The sequence below is a fragment of the Labeo rohita genome, chromosome 23 (assembly GCF_022985175.1).
Source record: "Labeo rohita strain BAU-BD-2019 chromosome 23, IGBB_LRoh.1.0, whole genome shotgun sequence".
NCBI classification, from domain to species: Eukaryota; Metazoa; Chordata; class Actinopteri; order Cypriniformes; family Cyprinidae; genus Labeo; species Labeo rohita.
This window is the reverse complement of record NC_066891.1, coordinates 10,413,243-10,436,649: the sequence shown is the minus strand read 5'-3', so window position 1 is coordinate 10,436,649 and position 23,407 is coordinate 10,413,243. Positions and strand designations below refer to the sequence as shown.

The 23,407-nt window shown below is 35.5% G+C and overlaps 2 protein-coding genes across 2 annotated transcripts; one reads left to right on the top strand and one right to left on the bottom strand.

Annotated features, from left to right (window-relative positions):
* Positions 1–1,105: 1,105 nt before the first annotated feature.
* On the top strand, positions 1,106–5,156 carry zgc:56699 (uncharacterized protein LOC405758 homolog). The gene is made up of 8 exons (XM_051095956.1): positions 1,106–1,197; positions 1,383–1,540; positions 1,729–1,847; positions 1,977–2,103; positions 2,220–2,300; positions 2,503–2,566; positions 3,285–3,355; positions 4,032–5,156. Coding segments are annotated over exons 2-8 (549 nt in total). The 5' UTR covers positions 1,106–1,197; positions 1,383–1,455; the 3' UTR covers positions 4,034–5,156.
* Positions 5,157–16,012: 10,856 nt separating this feature from the next.
* rprm3 (reprimo, TP53 dependent G2 arrest mediator homolog 3) lies at positions 16,013–17,257 on the bottom strand. The gene has a single exon (XM_051096864.1). The coding sequence runs from the start codon at positions 17,016–17,018 to the stop codon at positions 16,707–16,709; it is 312 nt and encodes a 103-aa protein (XP_050952821.1). The 5' UTR covers positions 17,019–17,257; the 3' UTR covers positions 16,013–16,706.
* Between the last annotated feature and the right edge of the window lie 6,150 nt (positions 17,258–23,407).

Sequence of the window (23,407 nt, the reverse complement as noted above, 5' to 3'; positions counted from 1 at the left end):
GATTTTTCTGCATTTATTTGATCCCAAGTACAGCAATTTTGAAATAATTTTACTATTTAAATAAATAACTTCTATTTTAATGTATTTTAAAATGTAATTTATTCGTGTGATTTTAAAGCTGAATTTTTAGCGTCATTACTCTAGTCACGTGATCCCTCAGAAATTATTTTAATATTCTGATTTGCTGCTTAAAAACATTGTTATTTTTGTTGAAAACAGCTGAATAGAATTTTTGTTCAGTTTTCTTTGATAAACAGAAAGTTCCCAAGAACAGCATTTATCTGAAATAATCTTTTATAACATTATAAATGTCTTTATCATCGTTATCGTTATTTATCGTTATATATTTAAAGCATCCTTGCTAAATAAAAAGTGTTAATTCCTATAATTCCACCCCCACCCTCCAAAAATAAATAAATAAATACCGACTCCAAGCTTTTGAATGGTATAGTGTATAATGTTACAAAAGCTTTTTATTTCAGATAAAAGCTGATCTTTGGATCTTTCTATTCATCAAAGAATTCTGAAAAAAATGTACTCAACTATTTTAATTATAATAATAATAATTAAAATAATAATAAATGTTTCTTAAACAGCAAATCAGCATATTAGAATGATTTCTGAGGATCATGTGACACTGAAGACTGGAGTAATGATGCTGAAAATATAGCTTTGATCACAGGAATAAATTACATTTTAAAATATAAATATTTCAAATAGAAAGCAGTTATTTTAAATAGTAAAAATATTTCACAATATTACTGCTTTGGCTGTATTTTGGACCAAATACATGCAGGCTTGGTGAGTAGAAGAGACTTATTTAAAAACATTAAAAATCTTACAGTTCAAAAACTTTTGACTGGTTGTGTGTATGTATTTATCATATATTATTCCAAATGTTTTTGTTGGCTGAAACCTCAGAATGGCCTGTATAAGATAACTCACACTCAAACATTTTTTTTTCGCTTGTAGCGGTTTAATTTAATTGTTTTATGTTGTTATATAAAGCCGTTTTGCTTGTATTTAGAAAAGTGTTGACCATGGTATAAATTTATGATAATAAAATAATGACGAAACAAATTAAGGTTTTTAAATAGTGCATCACGTGACATTCAACAGTCACGGTGATTGATTGATTGCAGTCAGCAAAAGGGGAGGGGAGCACACGCCATACCTCACGACTACAAAAGACAAGTTGTAAGTGTTTTGACAAGATAATGCTATTTAAAGAAAGTGTTTCAAATTGTGATTTTAAAAAACTGCAAATGTTTTAGAACGAACTTCTTTGGCTTTTGGCGTTCGACCGTTTAGCGCGAGCTGTTCTGCTAATCATTGTGTCTTTTAAAAATTCGGTTTGTTTTTAAATTGTCCGTTTTATTTAGGGAGACCTTTTATCAAAGCCAACAGAGCACGCAAGGCCGAGCAAACTACCCAGGTCTCCAGAAGGAAACAAGCATGACCACTATTAGATTCGGGAGTAGCGTCGGTCCGTCTGGCGTGAACTCTGAAAATCAACAGCACGGCTGGGATGAAGAGAACGGTAATTTAGCAAGTCCAATTTTCTATAGGCCCTATCTGCTATTGAATTCACAATATAGCAGTCAAACACGTCCATTGTTATTCCCATGCTAGATGGACAAGTAGCGCAGTGGAATGGAAAACGTGTTCTGTGTAAACAAGCAGCAAGAGCAACCAGGTTCTATAATGGCGCCTCTTGTTTTCCCACAGCTTTTGGTGAAGACACTGATGACGCCAGTGACCCCAACAGGATTGTGCAGTGCCCATATGACAAAAACCACCAGATCAGAGCCTCTCGCTTTCCTTTTCATGTTCTCAAGTGCAGGAAGGTGGGTTATGGGAGGGAGGGCCTTCTCCATATGTTCATTTTTCATATCATAGTTATTGAAATTGTAAAGACGCTGTGTTCTTGGCATTTGTGTAATGAGAGCGTTATCTGCCTTCCCCGTCTGTTTCAGAACCACCCTAAACTGGCAAGTGAACTGAAGACCTGCCCTTTCAATGCCAGGCATTTGATTCCCAAGCATGAGTTGTCTCATCACATCACGAACTGTGAAGACAAGAGGTCACTAAATGCTGAAGATGGTTAGTGTTGCATATTTGGGCTGTTACCATGATCTTTTCATAGTACTTTCATGTTAGTATTTGAATGATATAGTGAAATCAAAATGTTTAGGGCTTATTTTCTTCCTTTTTTATAGGAAATGTAGAGCTGCTGGAGAAGTTTCAGGTGCCTGTTAATACCTGGACAAACCCTTCACCCAATGAAGACTGGGAAACAGGTCTGTGACCTGTTGAATGTATGCTATGGAATTTTGCACGAGTTTGTTTTCATTTACTAGGTTTTTGCTGTATATCCACTGTGGCGTTGCCACTTTGCCTTATTTAAAATGGACAATTTCAGGATTCTGTATTTTGACTTTGGTTTAAAATGAATAAAACCTCTTTCTGGATGACTTCCTTTTTTGGGGCCTGTAATTGCAGAGACTGATGATAATGCTGCTATGTTTGTCTGGGGTGAATCCAACAATCAGCTTGCCCAAAACAAGTGAGTCCTCTTGATCTTTTCTCTTGACTTTAACATCTTACCCAGTAAGGCAAACAAACTATGTTTCTGAGCATTACGCTTTTGGTTAAGGTAAATGTTCACCCAAAAAAATGAAAATTCTATTACGTACTCACCCTCATGTCATTCCAAACCTGTAAGACCTTTGTTCAACTTTAGAAGACAAATTGATGAAATCTGAGAGCTTACTGACCATGCATAGACAATGCAACTGATGCATTCAAGGCCCAGAAAAGTAGTAAGGACATTAAAATAGTCCATGTGACATTAGTAGCTCAGCTGTAATTTTATGAAGCTATGAATACTTTTGGTGTGCAAAGACAACAAAAGTAATGACTTGAAAAATAATGTCCTTACTACCTTTCTGCACCTTGAATGTGATGAACACGTTGCTGTGTATGCAGGGTCAGAAAGCTCTTGGGTTTCATCTAAAATATCTTAATTGCTCAGGTGTTAAACAAAGGTCTTACTTGTTTGAAATGACATGAGGGTGAGTAATTAAACGATAGTGTTTTAATTTGTGGGTGAACTATCCCTTTAACCTTGGAGTGGGTTGGTTGCAAGTGATAGTTTAACCACTAGGGGCACTAACGTACCTGCATCAGAAATCATGACTCTTGTCTTACTTTTTCTGAAACATGGTGCTAAATTGACTCTAAGAAAAATGAGGTAATTTGCTTTCCACTCTTGTTTTTGTTAGGCCAGAGCCAACTACCACCATCAGTTTATCCGATGGACTTCGGGCACCACGGACTCTTCCATGGAAACTCTGTAAGCAATGACACTCTTAAATTTAACCAGGGGTTTTTGGCTTTTCAATAACTTTGCTCTTCTATCCATGGGAGTTACGAATGCTCCTGTAGATGGCAGCAGCACTCTTAGCTGATTCAAGCTATCCTGTGGCTTTTTATAAACAGGCACCAGTTGCATAGATGCATCCACTTTAAGACTGTGTCTTAAGAACTAGTTTCACAAACTATTACTAGAGAAGGAATAGTCAGTCGTCAGTCTTTTCCGAGTTACATTAGACCAATCTACATTTTTATTTTTTATTTTTTTTTATTTTTGGTAACTGAAAATAAACCGTTATGACCAGTCATAAAAGAAATGACTAATAACTTAAAAGCACAGTATGCAAGGTGTGTTGTGTGGTGGTGTTTATTTATTTTTTTTTTTTTTTAAATTAAACTATCCAAACACCACTAGAACAGTGTGATTTATATTTTGCTGACTTTTGTACTTGTAGAGTCCCAAATGTTTCAAAAAGTGATTAAATCCAGAGAAATAAGCAGTTTTAACTAGTGTAACGGGCTGTATCCTTGCGTCGCCTGCCAATGACATCATACACCTTAGATTTCCTAGGGTTTTTTTGTCCTGGTGTGTCTATGTAACAACATTATGAACATTATCATCATTCTGACTGCCTATCATTTTTCTTTTTATTAAGGATTTGTCACCACTGGACAGACTTCATCGGACATCATCTTACTTATTTAATACTTCAAGCCCTGTGTGACTTCTAGCCTAACTTGTTTAAAGTCTACTTATATTTTAAAGCTTTTAATTTTAAAGTGTTGTGAAATTTCCCTTTTCCTATTTTTCTACAAGTTAATACGCTGTCTGTAACCGGCTATGGTCCATGTGTAGAGACTCTCCTTTTAAACCAAAGAATTGCGTGTCTCAATTCAAAGGAGAAACCATCACTGCCAGTCTTTCTGGACTATTTGCTTTAAACTTTTTTGCAATTTGTGAAAGTGGTAACCTTTAATCCTGACATGTATACTTGATTCATTAAAGATTTCTTTCTGTGCAAACCTCCTGTTTTTTTTTTTTTTTTTTTTTTTTTTTTTTTAAAACCGCAACAAAGAGCAAGTCAAATATTACTTTGGGAATTTAATACATTTAGCTTTAAATGTAACCATATTTAACTAAAATGTAACTTCAGATATTTAGTAAGAACAGTTTGGTGTTATAATGACTTTATTAACTTAATTTTAAAATGAATAAATGTTTTTTATGGTATAATTTACATTTGTTTTATAAATAATGAGATTATTAGTATTATTAGTATTAGTATGTTTAACTAACAGTAGTGTTTATCCATTAATAAATGCTGTAAGTTATTGCATTATTGTGTTTTTGGGGGGTTAATTTATACCTGTTAATCTTCTTCTTTATTATTATTATTATTATTATATATTTTTGTTGTGATGTTCTCACAGTGTGCTTTGAGTGTTTTTAATTGGTGTGCATTTTTGAAAGGTTTTATTTTTTCTGGTTTTAATGTATGTGTTCAGTTTATATTTAATTACACGTTCTTATATTACAGTTGTTTGTTTTGAGAGCGTTATATTCTTGTGCAGTGTGCTTTAAGTGTTTTTAATTAGTGTGTGAACGTTTTTATTTATTTGTTTTTAACCATACAGCAACAAAGAGCAAGTCAAATATTACTTTTGGACTTTAAATGTAACCATATTTAACTAAAATGTAACTTCAGATATTTAGTAAGAACAGTTTGGTATTATGACTTTAACTTAATTTTAAAATAAATAAATGGCTGTTTTTTTTTTTTTTTATGGTGTAAGTTACTTTTTTTTTTAACCTTTCTGCATAATATACATTTTTTTTTTTTTTTAACTTGTTTTAGCTTCAATTTGCACATTTTTGCAGTAGAACACTGAGCAAGATCCCAAATGTTTTTAATACAGAATTTTTGTAAATAAGGTTAATCTATGTTTATAAATTAATAAATGTTTTAAATTGTTGCATTTTTGAAATTTAATTTGTACCTGTTAAATTGTGATTTTAATTGCCCTCATTCTTGTATTGCCTCTTTTTTTTTTTTTTTTTTTTTTTTTTGAGATCAGTATGTTCTCGTAGAGTGTGCTTTGAGCATTTTTAATTAGTTTGTGGACGTTGTGTCCTTTTCTTTTTTCCGTTACAGTGGCTGGATTGAGTCACAGAGACGATGGGCTAGTGTAACCCTGTGTCAGTATGAATGGACCATGAGTTAGTATGGCAGGGCCACAGGTCTGCCCCCTCTTTCTCATCTCCCGTGCCTCGTTTAACCCACACAGACAGCTGGCCACACCAGCTCTCCCCTGCTAGCTGCACTGACAACAGACATTTGCACAAATGACAGGGTCTCTGTGTGTGTGTGCGTGCTTGTGTTTGCGTAGGCAGGGCTGATTGCTCGCCCCCTCTGGCGTCTCTGTATCTGTGTGCCTGTTAAACACAGCTGTGTAGCGCTTCCTTCAGTGCGCTGTTGCTCCAAGGAGCAGTTTACAATCTCGCTTTCATTTTTAAACTTCGCACTTTGGGCATGTGAGCAAATTAAGTGCAGTGCTGTTGGAGTTTTGATGCTTTGACTGTAGCATGGTAGTTAAAATTCAAGATAACATTCTGTAATTAAAAGTTTTTTTCATTATTTTTTTTTTATTATTATTATTATTTCTCTAATGACCTATTGAAGACAGCATGAAATTTTTGTTGTTGTTGCTTTTTTCCAGGATTTTTCAGGATCTGCTGAATAAAAAAATTAAAACTGAGCCCAAACTTTTCAACAGTAATGAACTTTAATATAGTGGATAATGCATCAGATAAAGAACAAAAATACAACTTTTCAACAGTAAGTATAATATGGCTTCATGAATGGTAATTGGGAAATGCTTAAAAAACTGATAATACCACAGGATTTTTCTCCCATTGCTCATTAATATGAAATAGAATATTTGTCCGCTCCTCAATTCTTTAATCTTAAGCCATAACTAAACCAGATCTGAATGCAGAGACAAATCCTAGATTATACACAAGACAAGCTGCAACGTGACTGACAACAAAGACCCCTCATTTGCATTTGTTTTTTCATCCTCCAACAGATGATGAAATTAGCCGGGGTCATACTATAGTTTCTCACAAGCTTCCATTTGCTCAGCGTTTTATGTTTTGACACCAGCGTGTCAGTTCATCACTGGCCATGATGGTCTGCAGAATGGGACAGTTATGTATGTGGAGAAATGGGTCACTCGTACCCGTCAGCTATGCTGAAAGAAAAATAATGCAATCATGTAGAATTGCGTTTTTGTCTCATTCATATGAATTTTAATGGGGCCATTAGGTTATAGTTGGATAATAAAAATCGGACGTGAATGCATCTTTTGGAGCATACAAATAGTGTTGTTGTATGAGTGTGGTTCTGTGCCCTTTCTCTGGATTGCTGTATACTATTCATGAGGTGCAAATATATTCTGTCCTTCAATTAATTTCCCCCAGAGAGCAATTCTAACAGCCTGTGCTGTCCTTCCATTCTGCCAGCCTTTTACGGTTACATCAGAACGCCTAACATCAGTGTTTGCTTGCTGTTTACTGGACCAGTAACAGTAAATTTTTATAGTTGAAATTGTAATTATAATTTTAAACATGTTTGTTATAACTGACAATTGCTGCATGTGTCTACTTATACTACGCCCTTATAGTATGTACTGTTTTGATGAAGAAAAAGTAGGTACTTTTGAGTGTGTAGTAGAAGAGTAGGCAAGCTTTGGGACATACTATCACGTCACAAAACTGCGTCTTTACCCTGTCACAGTAAACTGGCTTGTCAATCATCTTGTCACAGTTAACATCCTCCACATTTAATTTAATTTCTGCCTACAGAAAAGTAGCAGCACCTTGATCTGCCAGTCACGGGTCTTTCATGCTGAAAACTGTGCTCATATTTTCTGCATAATGATGCATTTAAAAGTTAATGACCAAACGGATGTTTATAAAACTTTACACTGCTGTTGCAGATGAAATATAACACAGATAACATTAAATAAATATTTTTTACCAGGTTAAATGTTAATTATTAGTAACTCAAACCCTTTTTTCTGAACATCTCTACCAAACCGCCGGTTGCGCACATCCACCATGTTTGTGGTTTTTCAACGCATTTTATTCGTGTTTGTAGTTCTGGGCCGAATCCTTTGCCAAAGCGCAGTGAATTGTGGGCAGTAGTAGCCATTAGTGTGCACGGATCCACACTTCAGAAATCGACCTGAAATAGTAGACCATCCGGGGACTTTTGGCATACTCTTTTCAGCATACTATGCTTTGAAACACACTTATTGTAATCTTACATACTATGTAGGATGGATATTATGAACACTGGGACGCAGGGTGTGTTTGCCTTTTTTTCATAATTATGACTTGGTATATCATCATTTTGACTTCAAAATTATAATTAAAATGTATCAATGTGACTTACCCCTGATTTCACAGAAAAAAAAATCTGATTTTCCCAGACTAAAATGTAATCTTAAAATATCAGCAGTGACTGTTTCAAGGCGTGTTTATAAAAATTATTTGAATGTTTTAATTGAATTTTTGCCTAATCCTGGCTTAGTCTAACGGTGTGTTTTCACTGGCACGTAGCGAGTGCGGCGGAGCAAGCGTTTTCAGTTCATTCCTGTGGAAGTTGAGCTTATTGAAGTTGAGCGTGGCATTGACATTGGCATTGAAAGCGGCACTGAGAAAGCGTTGAGAGGGACTGAGAGCATCAAAAAGCTTGGGCATTCCTCAACTTTATGCAAGTCTCGAGCGAAAAACCCCAGGCGACGACCAATCACTATGAAAAGTAGGCAAGGCAAGATTTTGACGTATGTTTCTGAGTGTTTGCTGAACTGGTGGATTACTGAGCTGAAATCACTTGTTGAAATCCGTTGTCTGTGAAACCAGGCCTTAGTGTTTCAATTTAGATTTTAGTGTTTCAATTTTTTTTGTGTGTGACTTAATATCTCATAATTTTGACTTAATCTAATTGATTGTCATAATTTAACATCAGTTATGACTTAGTGTCTTAATTTTTATTTTTGTCAATTATGACTTCATATCTCAGGATTTTAAGCTCAGATTTTTTTTATGTTCAATTATGCCTTTATATCTCATATCTTCATCTAATTGATTATCATAATTTAACGTCAGTTATGACTTGGTATCTCAATTTCAACTTTTTTTTGTCAATTGACTTAATATAACTGTCATTTAACGTTAGTTATGACATCTCAATTTAGATTTTTTTTTTGTCTCAATTATGACTTACTATGTCAAATTTCAGTTTGTCAGTTTCAACTTATGTCAATAATTAATTTCAGTCTCAATTTAGTCATTTTTGACAATGTGTCTTATTATTTTGACATTTCATCTGATAAATGACTTGTCATTTCATCTTATTTCAACTGACTGTCATTTTCGACTTTTCAGTTTGTCAATTTCAACTTTGTCAGTTTTGTACCATAATTGTATCTCAATTTTTGACTTCATCGCAATTGACTATACATTTCAACTTTGTCATAATTATGACTCATTATCTCATTTTGGCTTTTCATCTCATAATTGACTGTCATAATTTTGTCCTAATTATGTCTTAAAACCAAAGCATGTTTTTCCTTATTTAGTAGAAGTGGACTTTAATATGAGGCGACATGTGCAATGAGTATATTCTATAGTGATTAATTCAGTGAGTGGTGCCTGGTTCTCATCTCAAAATGACCTTTTGTTCATTTATATTTTTAATTTCATATAGTCTTGTTTGAGTTTATGGGAAAAAATTACTAACTTTGGCTATTTGATCAAATCATGAAATGCCATAGGTCTAAGCTGTAAAGCACATTGCACTGTGTGGTCTGTTGTATTTCAGGTTGTGTGGTTTGCATGTTTGCACAATATACATATTGAAAAAATAGTAGTGTGAACATCCCAAAGCTTTTGCTGATTTTAGTTCTAATCAAGTCATTTATGATAATGGGTTAAAGTTTTCATTTTTGTCTTCAGAAAAGAACAGTTCTGTTTACGTATCTGTTTCTGCTGATACGTACACGTTAAAAGTTTATCAGTATATCCAAGTACTAAATTCATCCAACATACTTTTTTCTTTTCTTTTCTTTTCTTTTCTTTTCTTTTCTTTTCTTTTCTTTTCTTTTCTTACTCTCTTGGTGAGCTCCAGCAATAAACCTTGATTTGACTTTAACAAGATTTTATCTCAATTAATGCAGAGCAGTGACGCAGTTAAATCGATGTCATGCACTTAAAGCATTCAATATTTGCTTTAAATAGTGCTCTCTTTGTTTGTACAGGTACCTGAAGCCCAGACAATGCAATCAGTGGGGGAAGCATGCATAATAGCGGTGTAATATTTGCATGCAATACGATAATTGAAGGACTCAGAGCTTCGGTTGAGGTCTCTGCACTGTCTGGGTCACCATCTGCGTAAGCACTGTGTGAAAGAGCTGCTCAGCAGGACTGCATGTTTGAAAGACTGCATGTTTGAAAAGGTTCAGCAAGACATTTCTGACAGAAAGCCAAGGGAAGCACAGTCATGCAGAGTGAGTGGGTAGACATCCAGCATGAATTTGATTACATCACTGTTCCTTAAGACTCAAGAGAACTTGCCTTATATTACCGTTTAACATGATTGTTTTGGTTATTATAGGCATTTATAACGCAGCTTTCTGAAATTTAGTCGATCATGGCATTCAGCCCATCTAGGTAGTAATGTGGAAAACCTGCTTGGGATGAGCTTTAATTCATCATCATGACTTTTTAATCACCACCTGTTTTTAGTGGTTATCTGTGTACGGTAGGCTTATAGGTTTGGTATATTAACATTATATTAGTTAATACATGCTTAAAATTGAAGATCTGGCAACCACAGCGGCAGTGAATATTTTACGTGAAAATTCATATTAAGAAATGCATTAACATACAAAGCCTAAAATGAATATCAAACTATGTCTACCTCAGGTGACTTTAATATCAACACCCATAAAACTCTCTCACAAACCTTTCATCAGAAAATAAAATGTGTGATAATATGCAGCCAGCAACTCAAGCTGTCAATTCTCATTGAAATCTAGTTATGCAATATTTGGTGTGCTGTACAAACATTTGCGCTTTGCAGTACTGTGGCTGGGCTTAAAATGCCTTTTGCTGTCAATCACATTTAGACTCATTGGACTGAACAAAAAGGAAGGGAAGGGGGAAAAACCAGTCTGTCACTTCCTGTTCCTCACACACCACTGGAGTGATGGGTCGCTCTGTCCTGACTGTGATGGAAAGGTATTGCAGCTGTTACTCCCAAACGCTGAGCTAAAGTCTGGGGCTCATAGGGAGCGCTTTAGAGCATTTGCATTTGTGCATGCAAAACGGAGATAGGCATTCAGAGGGATAGAGAACAACAGCAACTATGATGTCTCTACAAAGCAACTGAATTAGCAGGATGAATTAAAAAAAGGATGAGAAAGAGCAGCCACAGGTCCACCGTCTAGACATCATGGTGCCTCAAATCAGTTATTAAAGCATCTGCGGGTGTGTGACTAATACCGTACTAAAGCATCATTCAATTAAAATCTATTTAAAGATCTTTAAGTACCAGTCTATATGGGCCATTCTACAGAATTGGTCCAAACTGCTGTCCCAAAACCAAAAAACTAATTTAAAAAGCATTTAAGCATTCAAATGTTAGATGTTTACTAAGATCCATCTATGATCTATTGAAACCCACAATAATAGTTAAAAATATCAGTAAGCTTAATATACATGAAATCATCATTTAGTGGGTACTTGCAATTGGGAGTTGACTGTCCCGAACCCTAAACACTAAATTTCAACTTCAATTTTAACATTTTATTCCATTGATTTTAACTGTACCCCTACATTTATGATCAGGAAATATTTATATATCACTCTCTCTCATAGCTACATGGTGAGTAGATAGGCTCCATCATTTTGAGGTAAATGTGTTCAAAAGTATGAAAGATCTGTGAGAAACTTTAAGGAATACCATTTTTCTATAATTAAACACTTTTTTTGGGGAGTTATTCCATAAAATTCAGTTTTTATATGTGTAGACTTGTTCAGAACTGTGCTAGCTAACCATGTGCTGATTAGCATCTTTGAGCTAGGTTCAAAAGTGTCTAAAATTGTCACTACTGAAACAGTCACGACCAAAACATCTGGTGAAGTTTCGCTAGTGCCATCTTCGTTTTTTGGGTGTTATTCCATAAATTTGTCACTACCGTTAGAGTCATGACCAAAACATGTCATCATAGTTTGGGTAGTGACAAAAGGGAACACATCATCCTCATATTTGGGGGAAATAAACAAATTTTAGTACAGTTATGCAAGTTTTTTACACATTACATGTGAATCTTTGTTTCCGAAGTCGACTTTTTTAAGAATCAAGCCTATGTAAACGTTTGAACAAGGTTATTTTTATAAATTCAACTGATATTTTCTCTTGTGGATTATATGTAAACATTATTTATGTGAAATATCTTATTCAGATCAGTACTAAATAATAAAAAAAAACCATAAAATAACATTTTGATCCCTTTTATTTTGGTAAAATAATTAACACTGAAGATTCTGCTAGGTGTATGTAAACTTTTGACCTCAACTGTATGTTGTTTTTCTCCAATGCTTTCAGTGATAAGAGGTTAAAGGGATAGTTCACCCAAAAATGAAAAGCCTGTCATTAATTACTCACCCTCATGTCTTCCCAAACCTGTAAGGCCTTCATCTTTGGAACACAAATTAAGATATTTTTGATGAAATCCGTGAGCTTTCTGACCTGCATATACAGTATTCAATAAAATCAGTATTTAATAAAAATGTTCTTTTTTAGTGAATGCTGAATTTATGCAAAAATGCTAATAGCTGTGTGACCTGAAAACTCAGATTTGCAAACAATGAATGAAGTCACAACGCCTCCAAAGAACAAAATCCTAGAACTTTCTTCTGAATGAAGGATTTCTATATATTGAGAGTCAGTTGAGGGTAACTGAGGCTATGAGATGGTGTGATTAAACGCAGCAAGTTTTACTCCCCGAGTCACGCAGTTAGTCTCCAGAGAATCTTTTTTAGGCCGTGTCCCCTGTGGCTTTTCAGCTGACCCTTGATTTTGTATAACATCTGTCAACGATGAATAAAAATACTGATTACTTTTGGGAGTTAAAGCTGTCAGATGTGATCTAAAAAGTTTCATCATAGATGGTGAATGGTTTTGGATTCACCTCAAACTAGTTTAGGGCATCGTTATAATTATGTTTCTCTGTCAGTATAAGTCTCAGTGACAGGTGGCTCAAACAGTGACTTCCTGTGCACAAAATACTGAGGAATCACTGTAAGAATCCGAAATTATTTCTGCCTCTTGAGCTTTACCCAGTGGCTTGTTGCGTAACAGGTTAAGGTGATTGCATTCCACCTAGACCCTTTTTATGTTGTTTCAATTTTATGCTAACACGTATTGTAGAGACCTCATGTTTTTTCCACTCTTTTTGCTCTGACATTTCCCCTGTTCCATAGCCTTTCTCTAGCTCTGTCAGTTCGTAATGCCACGTCACTTCTCAGGACCGTACCGCTGTCTGACAGCCACTACCACCGGGAGTGACCTTTTCTTCCATTCCTTTCATCCATGCTACCACTCGCTCTCCTTCTATCTTTAAAGAAGGGCTGAAGAAATATAAAGCAATCACCGCATCAATCATTCAGTGTGTCTCTGGGGAAAATTCATGAGAACCCGTAGCAAGATCCTCTCCTTTTAGTTCCATCATCATGATTTTCGTGATGTTCTGAGGGGAGAAAAATAAGATATGCATAGACGGCAGAATCTAATGGCACAGACTGGAAAAAGTGTACATTTTTTATTTCATATCTTTGAAATATTTAAAATATTTAAACACCAGATGAGCATGAAGATATCTATCCATATATATATATATATATATATATATATTCATCCTAGACAGTCCCAGATGGAATCTGCAATATTATTTGCACTTTTAGCATATTAGCATGTACAGTATATGTATGTGTGTGTGCATACACTGCCGTTCAAAAGTTAGTGATCTGTAAGATTTTTTCATGTTATGCCTCATCAAGGCTGCATTTACTTGATCAGAAATCAAAAAAATAGTACTACTGTGAAATATGATGTTATGATGGTTTTCTACTTTAATGTTTTAAAATATAATTTATTCTTGTGATGCAAGGCTGAATTTTCATCAGCCATTACTCCAGTCTTCAGTGTCACATGATCCTTCAGAAATCATTTTAATATGCTAATATGCATCTAATATGCATTATAATTACTTTTATTATCAATGTTGGAAGTAGCTGTGCTGCTTAATATTTTTTTTGGAAGTCTTTGCTATCACTTTTTAGCAATTTAGCACATCCTTGGTGAATGAAAGTGTTTTTTTTTTTCAAAAAAAGAAAGAATAAAACTGTAAAAATATAAAGTAGTTTATATTGTCAAAAGATTTCTATTTTAAATGAAAGCTGTTCTTTTTATTTAGTTTATATTTACAATAAAGAATCCTGAAAAAGTTTTACAAGTTCCAACAAAATATTATGCAGCACAACTGTTTTTAACATTGATAATAAATCACAAAATTACAATTGATTTTACATAGATTACATTACAAGGATCCTATGCATATTACAAGGATTGTGTGACACTGAAGACAGAATGATGCTGAAAATTCAGCTTTGCATCACAGGAATAAATTACATTTTAAAATATATTAACATAGAAAACAGTTACTTTACATTGAAATAATATTTTGCAATATTACTGTTTTTTTCTGGATTTTTGATCAAAATAAATGCAGCCTTGATGAGCATAAGAAACTTCTTTAAAAAAGCATTAAAGATCTAAACTTTTAAATGGCATTTTATGTATTGCATTCATTTGAACAGAATGCGGTATAGTGCTATTATAGTAAGCTAAAACCGTAAAAGTAAAATAAAGTTGTATTAAAACTATATAAATGACCGAAAACAAAAAAGTAACTAAAATTAAAATGCAAACAAAGTATAAAATAAAAACTATTTCAAATATTTAATTAAAAACTATAATAGTATCTTAGTGATATTAAACACTCACACAGTAAAAACAGTAAAACTGTAAAATACTACAATTATTGCAATTAAAAAAGTTTATTATTTAAATATATTTTAAAATGTAATTTATTCCTGTGATGCAAAGTTACATTTTCAGCATTTTACATTTTTCTCCTTCATTGTCACATCATCCTTCAGAAATCATTCTAATATGCTGATTTGGTGCTCCAAAAGAATTTATGATTATAATGTTATAATGTTAAAAACAGCTGTGCTGCTTAACATTTTTGTGAAAAACCATTAATCCATTTTTTGAGAATTCTTTGATGAACAAAGTTCAAAAGAACAGCATTTATTAGAAATGGAAATCTTTTGTTACATTATAAATGGCTTTGCTATTGCATTTGATTAATTGTCTGATTAATTTGATTAAATGTATCCTTACTGAATAAAATGTGAACTTATTTAGAGAAAGAGTCCACCTGAGTCTTACCATAGCCTGTTTTATCAAAAACTTAGATTATGCTGTTTATATTGCTAGCAGTGCATTTCAAGCTTCATAAAAAGCGCTGTGATCCAAAAAAAGCAGCAGTGACCAGTGACATGTGTGCGGGTGGGGTCTTGTGAGCTGAATGTCCTAGGATTGGGGTCAGTGATATAGCATGTAGCCTTAATCTCTAATTTGGATTATGGTTTCTTGTTCTCCATTGCTTTTCAACACCATCTGTTTTAAGGCACTGAATATAGTAACATCTTTGGCACGTTTTCAGCAGTCACATGTATTGTACAGTGAATGGCTTTGACCATGTTCTTATGATGTCATGCTTTTACGCAGCAGTGTGTGTACAAATACAGGGGACAAGGTATTATCCAACTGATTTTAAGGAATTATGCAACATTTCAGTAATGTTACTCCAAGGTTTTAATTTAAGAACATTGAAATGAGAAAAATAAAGCTGCTATTTTGTATAGCAGTTTGCGGAAGTAATTAAGACACTGAGGGCCCCAGGTTAAGTTACATAATAGTTTACCATGTTATAGTCAAATTTACACCGTTCATTTGATGTGTGTGCATGGTTAACACAAAATGCCGTTCTTGAAATAAAATGCACCATTTGTTATGTTCACCTAAAGCTCATGTGGAAAGGCAGCTGGTGAGTCAGCAGAATGTCAAATTAAAAAGCTGACATATTTTGAACCATTCTAAGATTTTTTGCTGCTTGTTGGTGGAAAAACATATTGTTGCAGTTTGAAATGTTAACATCAACAATCTGTTTGAAGATAAAAACAGCTACCAAGTACATTAGCTGTTAACAGATTTTGGAAAAAAAAAGAAAAAAGTATGTAAAATCATTATAATACAATTTGATCATATTTGTGGAGATATTATTAAGTCCACCAAAGCTTATCAGTGTCATTTGCATCTGTGCTGTGTAATGCAGTTGCAAGATACCAAAAATAGGAAATGATGAAATAACAGGCTTCCATAAAGATCATGTGATTAATAGAAATTAATTTTTAATACATTTTTCATTCCTTTTTTTGATTCTTGATTCACATTTTTCCTATACCGAAGACACTTTATGCTTGGACCTTTGCGGCCGATCTGCAGTAGTCATATTTGATTTTTGATATATCAGAATACAATAAATTATGTATTTGTCAAGAACGTGAAACCTGATGACTGCTAGTTAATCTTCTAATCTGATGGACAGATAACATCCAGTCCTATTGCCTAGGTTAGTTGACTGGACTGTCATGTTTTGAACCTTTTAGGAACTAAATGGGACGGTGTTTTAAGAGTTTTGCATTTCCTTTTAATCCATTGCATGCAAGTTCCAAATTATTATTTTAATTGAATCGATGAGTCACATGAATAAGTTCAGCCAATATAAATACAAAACAAAAGACAAATTCTCCGTTTCAGATGATCAGTCCTGGATTAATGGATACATTTGTCCGGTTTTCGTTCTCTGCTCGTGTTGTTTCAGGTGCCTTCATGAAGATGTTTTTTTAAAAGATGTAGACAAATATTTGACATCACACATTTCTGATTTTTTTAAAAAGTTGAATACGTTGTTCAAGACTTCGGTCTCCATTGTTTGCGTCTGTTCGGTTCAAGATTAAGTATATAAAAATACATTTAGTTCACCTTTCGCATGAGAATCATACCAACAGGTGTCGTTCATCATACATAGCCAGTTTGTGCATCAGATTTATGCTACACAGTCTATTCCACTCATGCAGCAATCATAATAATTTCCGCATCTTTGGAGGGTCTTCTGTCCTCCACTAGCAGATTTATCATACTCTCGGACTTGATGAGAAGATTGCATCCGAGGAAAAAGATGCCGAAAATGACAGTCAGTGACAGCACACAGAGAACCGCAATCTGCACCAAACGCATGATGAACTGATCGCGCTCGTCCTGAATCGGTGAGCCGAACCCGTCGCTGGTGATCACCGAGAAGTTGCAGCATCCTCGGACGCTTTCCAAAGGCTGCTTGGCTGTAGAGATCGTCCGGTTCAGCAGTCCGTGTGAAACATTCATGTCGAGTTTTCTGTGGCGTGTATAATGCGTATTGATGTTGATGAAAACTTCCAAAGGGTCCTGGGTTTGCCAAGGTCACTTGTGCGTTTTCGTGGATATCATAGTTTAAAAGTAAAAAACAGTCGTCAAAGCGTCGGTTTCTGGCAGATAGTCTGGTTTATTTGTGATGTATGATGGAGTACATCATCCCAGCATCTCTGCAGCAGTCTCAGTGATGTCTGGAAGAGCGGACTCCGTTATTTTAGTGTGCCTTGGAGAGCGCGCTCACAGGCGCGGCGACGCGCACACACTTTCTTCTGAACTCAGAGACCATGAGGTGTTTGAGCGAGGGGGTGTCTTAAAAGTTTGTGCCTGTTTTGGCACCATTTTCAGACTAAATTCAGCAGTTTGCCTTCAAACGTTAGTACTTACCAGTGAGAAACCGCGTCTGTCAGGAGTTGAGGATGTGAAGTGAGGTAAACCAAGGTAAATATTACTTATACAGAATATAAGTAATGCCGTTTGCCGTTTCAAAACAAGTATATAGATGGCGAAAAATGTGAAATATTGTTCATTTGTGCGTTTTCGGGATACATAAAATGCTAGCTGTGAAATTAGCCTTAGCAAGATAAGTTTGTCGGACACGTCGTTTAAAAAATGATTGAAATATAATTTCCACCGCCATCGCTTTCATCAAAGTGATTTGAGATGTGGAAAATAACGTTACATTTGTTTAATTCGATTTAGAGTTTCAGTTACAAATATACAATGCAATTATGCTGTTAAGACCCACTGTTGAAAACTGTAAACAAATTAAGAAACCTTAAACGAGTGAGTGTAAACGTGGGTTTTAAGGGAGGTTTAATTTATAAATATCCACATATCTTTGATGAACAGTGGAAAGAAATACCCCACAATTGAGTGATTCTTGTTGTAGCTCTACCTCGAAACGCTAGATGGCAGTATTACTCTGCTTTACCAGTGTAGCTAGCTGTTTTCTGTACAATTGCACTCGTCAGAAAAGATCCGTTTAAAAATGTTTCAAATAGTTATATACATATGCATCAAGGTCATGTTCAAATTCACATTTTGCATTGCATTCTTGATGAAAAACATTAAAAAACATTAAACATAAAGAATTGTATCTCTACTCTTTGCTATATTATCTCACTTATCTGAAGTTCATCACAGCTTGTGTATATGCATAATGCTTATCCTTACAGAAAGTAATTTGAACTATAATTTGTACTTTAATTGCACTGAGTGACTACATTGCTTTCATCAGCTGTTCATCTGTAGATGGTGCGCATCCTCATGCTAGCAGTGTTTATATATGCACCTTCAACCTTTTGCTTTTTAGATCACATATGTAATTGCTGGTTTACGATTACTCTCTGAGGAGAGGCTGATGATCTTTGCAGCTGCGTGACAGCCTTGTGATATTATCAAATTATTATTATACAACGGTTAGTTCCGATCCTTCAAAATTAATTGGCCGAGTATCATTCCGAGAGAGCTGATATGCTGTCTAGCAGCACTGTGGAACTTTTCGCTGTTTGTATCACTCCGCTTAAACATGTTAGCGGTGTTCCAGACAGGCTGGCATTGCAAATAATGATCACGCCTTGGCTGCTTTTAAAACTGTTATGGTGTTGTAGCCCCTGTTGCATCCATTAGTTTTCTTCTTCCCGAATGGGAGTCTATAGCAGCCCTGTGAACGGAACATGAGAAAATAATTACATTTGGCACAGTTGTGTAGTAGAGTAGAGATGCTAATGAATAGTGATTTGACCAATTTTTGAAGTCTCTAGGACCAACTCTATAGTGCCACCACCAGTTCAAATTTTCACTTTTTAAACCGTTCTAACTTTTAAATCCTAGAAAACTGAGACTTAGTACATCTGATTTCTCCCATTTTTTTCATCATGTCTCCTTCAAACCTTGCCCAATTCTTACAAAAAATGGCTCAGACAATCTTTGGACCAAGCCTGAAGAAATAGACAGATCTTATTTTTATATATATATTTTTCTTTCTTTCTTTCTTTCTTTTTTTTAAATGACCTCACAAGCTTAACAAGGCTGACCTGAAATTGGTTCAGAGGCTGTATCTCAGCCAAACTTTGATCAGTTGAAACGAAATTTGTTATGCTTCGTCGGAAATGATCTGGTTTGGGAACAGCGCCACCTACAGGTCATGAGAGTTGTATAATTGCTATTTTTGCTAATAACTTTTAAACAGTTGATTCAATTTTGGCAAGATCAGATGAACTGCCTGTCAGGCATTTTGAAATTTGTCATAAATTGCAATATCTTTTAAACAATTTGACAGATCAGCACAAAAATAGTTTGTCCTCCATTTTTAAGTAATTTTTTTTCATTACTCCTCCTACAATTTTTTTTCCAGTTTTGTCCAAAATGTGATCAGCAACTTATTTGACTTAAAATTGGTTCAGAGGCTGTATCTCGGCCAAAGATACACACCATTCATCAAAACCATGATCTGAGGGCCGATGCCAAGTTTGGGAACAGTGCCATGAACAGAGTTTGGGAACAGAGGTCATGATCTGTAAAATTGCTATTTTCGCTAATGACTTTTGAACAGTTTGCCAGAAAATCATGTTTTTGGATTTTTTTGTATCATGCTGAATACATGGATACCGATTTTGCCAGGTTTCAGATGAACTGCCAGTCCGCCATTTTGAAATTTGTCATAAATGACAATATCTTTTGAACAATTTGACAGAACAACACAAAAATTGGTAGGGATCATTGACAATGTGTCCCAGAGGTACCTGAGAAGTTTGCTCCACCTAGTGTTACAAAGATACATGAATTTTTGCAGAAACTCTTATGACGGGTGTCCAAATTTAACATTATCTGATGTGCGTTTTATTTGTTATCCATTTTAAAGTAAATGATAACCATCTTTTTTGCCACTCCTCCTACAAATCATGTCCAAAATGTGCTTTTTGGACCAAGCCGCACAGAAATGACTGAAGATTTTTGATACTCAGTACTGTTCATGAGAAACACCCCTCTGAAGGTGACCACCCTGGTGAAAAAACCAGCATATGCTGGTTAGGTAGGTTTTGATGCTGGTTTAAGCTGGTCCTTTGCTGGTTTAAGCTGGTCCTTTGCTGGTTTTTGCTGGTCATGTTGCTGATCAAGTACAAGCATGGACCATCAAAGGACCAGCATAAACCAGCATCAGAACCTACCTAACCAGGGCATGCCTGCAACATTTTCTGCAACATGTTTGAAGCAGAGATCTTGAATATTAGTAGCTGGTAAATTAGTCACCAGCGTGTTGTTAGCAACTTGTTTCCGTTTTATCGTGGCACAGGATTTTCCTTTGGTCCAGGTGATAGTGATGGTGTCGCTTACACTTGCCAAGTAGTGTGATAATCCCAGAGGGGCCTGACTTCACGAACACGCACTCCGTCACATCTAAGTGCCGTTATTGATTTCATGTGATGAGTGGTTATTTTTAAACTCAAGGCTAATGTTAGGGACCGGCAATCCCCACCCACGACACCCTTCTGATCGCCCAAAATATAATTCCTCTGGGGAACAACGTGTACACTGAGAGGAATCTACGCCTGTAGTGTGTGGATGAGATCGAGAGAGAGTGTGTATTAGCGGGTTAGAATGTCATGTTTGAGAAAGATATAAAATTACATGCATAAATGGAAAAAGTTGTAAGGAAAAAGCAAATGATATATTTCTACACTGCCGTTCCGGTCAAACGCTACAACAGAACGGTTGGTATAGTAGCTTTACTCAATCATTTGCATTCTGTAAAGGATAAACCTGCTCAGCCAGTTTCATAGACAAGATCCTGCCTATTGTGGTTGACAAAACAAGTAAATTGTGTGAAATGCCATGTTAATACAAACAGAGAAATTTTACTATATATCAGTTGAAATGTGCAACATTCCTGTCTGTTCTCACCGTGTCTCGTGGTAAAGCTGGTTTTCTAACAGCTGTGTTTTAACAATGCAGTTGCTGGGTGAACAGGCCTCGCTACACATGTTGAAGCATTCCCTGCGGGTCATGCCGCTCTAAGAGGGGGGTCCCTACGTGACCAGTTGAGCGTTAATATTTCAGTTTATTTTTGTTGTGCATTTAAAGCACCAATCCCTACGGAATGAGATTTGCTTTAATGAGGTAAAAGAGCTCAAGATAGAATTTCCACAGCTTTTTAATATCATGTATCATATATGTCACCTTTATGGCATTTTGTGTTAATGCGTGCAATTTATTTGATGACAAAAAATATGTTTTTTAACAGACTTTATATGCTCATTTGTTTTCCCCATTGAGAGACATTGACACTACAATGTTTTGCAGAACTATTTGACCATTTTCCTTAGAATTTTCTCCCATTTCAGGCAAAAGAATGAACTGAGAACGTACACTTGTATCAGAGCCGAAATGTGGTGTTAGGAATCAAGAATTTGTGTGTTTTTCCCGAGGATAAGGCTTTCACTGTTGAGTGGGAAGGCTCATGTCCGGGAGCTGTTCTGTGATTTCTTTTATTATCCATCCAAGCATTCACTCAAAAGGAACGATTGAGTGTCGAATTGAAATGAGTGCTGGATGAAAATAACTAAAGATCCTCATTTTTGACACTTGAGTCATACAACATCCATCTATATCTATTATCCTTCTCTCCTTTTTTTTTCTGTATTAGTATTCTGTCTGTCCCTCGTCCTCTCAACACCCGTAATTTACAAGGCCATATTATCAGAGATGAAACATGACACATTTTCACACTGCATGATAGACCACATGATGCCCAATCTGGATTGGTTTAGCATGTTCAGACTGAGTCATGAGTTCAGTGTGTACAGTAAATGTTCCCTGCGCTTTATGCTTCTCTCACTATCGATCATATGGCAGCTGCACCTGTTTAGTGCATGACAAGTCGTCAACAACACTTTGTCAACTCTTTCACTGAATCTACATGGACTCACAGTTTATAAAAATAGCCTTGCTGGCTGTCCCAGAGTAAGAGAGGCCGCAGACAGAATCAGGAACGAATTATATTACAAATAATACAATGTTGCTAATGCATGTTAAATCCGGGAGAAGGATTTGAGGAGACGTTTGTTGGAAGTGCATGCAGCGTCTTTGAATGTTGATTCATCAGATTTTATTTGCACCGAAGTAATGAGGCTCAAGAATTGAAAGGCTGTTGATGACTTTATGCACACCTGTTACATGGTTAGTGTCTGGTTATGAGGGTCCTCGTTCTTGGACTGTGAAAGAACTCAGAACAACCTTTGGGCTCTCGTCCAAAACTTGCAGCTCTCCATCGAAACTTGAGCCTCCCTGTCGGTCTTGTTTTATATCCCAGCATTCTCATGTTCTCAAGGCTGTCGGTGACCATGCAGTACAGGAAGCTGATGGAAGGTTTATATAATAACTTGATTCTTTAGAAGGAGGTGAACCAGTCTTGTTTAATTGTCACCATGGCAATGTGTTTTTCAACACCTTGTTTTGATGTTGCACCAAAAAGCTGTCTTTAGCAGAGTAAGCCGAACATGGAAACTGTGGATATTTTTGTATGTTGTCCCTGGCCTTGCCCACATAACTGCTGTAATCGGAGTGATAGTGACTTTATCCAATTACTTCTTGTGGATGAGCTCTGGTATTTTTTATTAGAGTGCTGCCATGTCCTTCAGATGTTCCTATTAGCTTGCCAGACAATTTCATAACAGTTGAAAACTCTCTCTAGCAACCACATAGCAACCACCAAAAACTGACTAGCAATGCCCTAGCAATGAACTAGAACACCTTACCACCTTATCTGTCTGTCTATCTATCTATCTATCTATCTATCTATCTATCTATCTATCATCTATCTATCTATCTATCTATCTGTCTGTCTGTCTGTCTGTCTATCTATCTATCTATCTGTCTGTCTATCTATCTATCTATTTGTCTATCTATCTATCTATCTATCTATCTATCTATCTATCTGTCTGTCTGTCTATCTGTCCAACTGTCTGTCTGTCTGTCTGTCTATTTGTCTATCTGTCCGACTGTCTGTCTGTCTATCTATTTATCTATCTATCTATCTATCTATCTATCTATCTATCTGTCTATCTATCTATCTGTCCGACTGTCTGTCTGTCTATCTATTTATCTATCTATCTATCTATCTATCTATCTATCTATCTATCTATCTATCTATCTATCTATCTATCTATCTATCTATCTATCTATCTATCTATCTATCTATCCGACTGTTGGTCTATCTATCTATCTATCTATCTATCTATCTATCTATCTATCTATCTGTCTGTCTGTCTGTCTGTCTGTCTGTCTGTCTATATGTCTATCTGTCCGATCTGTCTGTCTGTCTATCTATCTGTCTGTCTGTCTATCCGACTGTCTGTCTATCT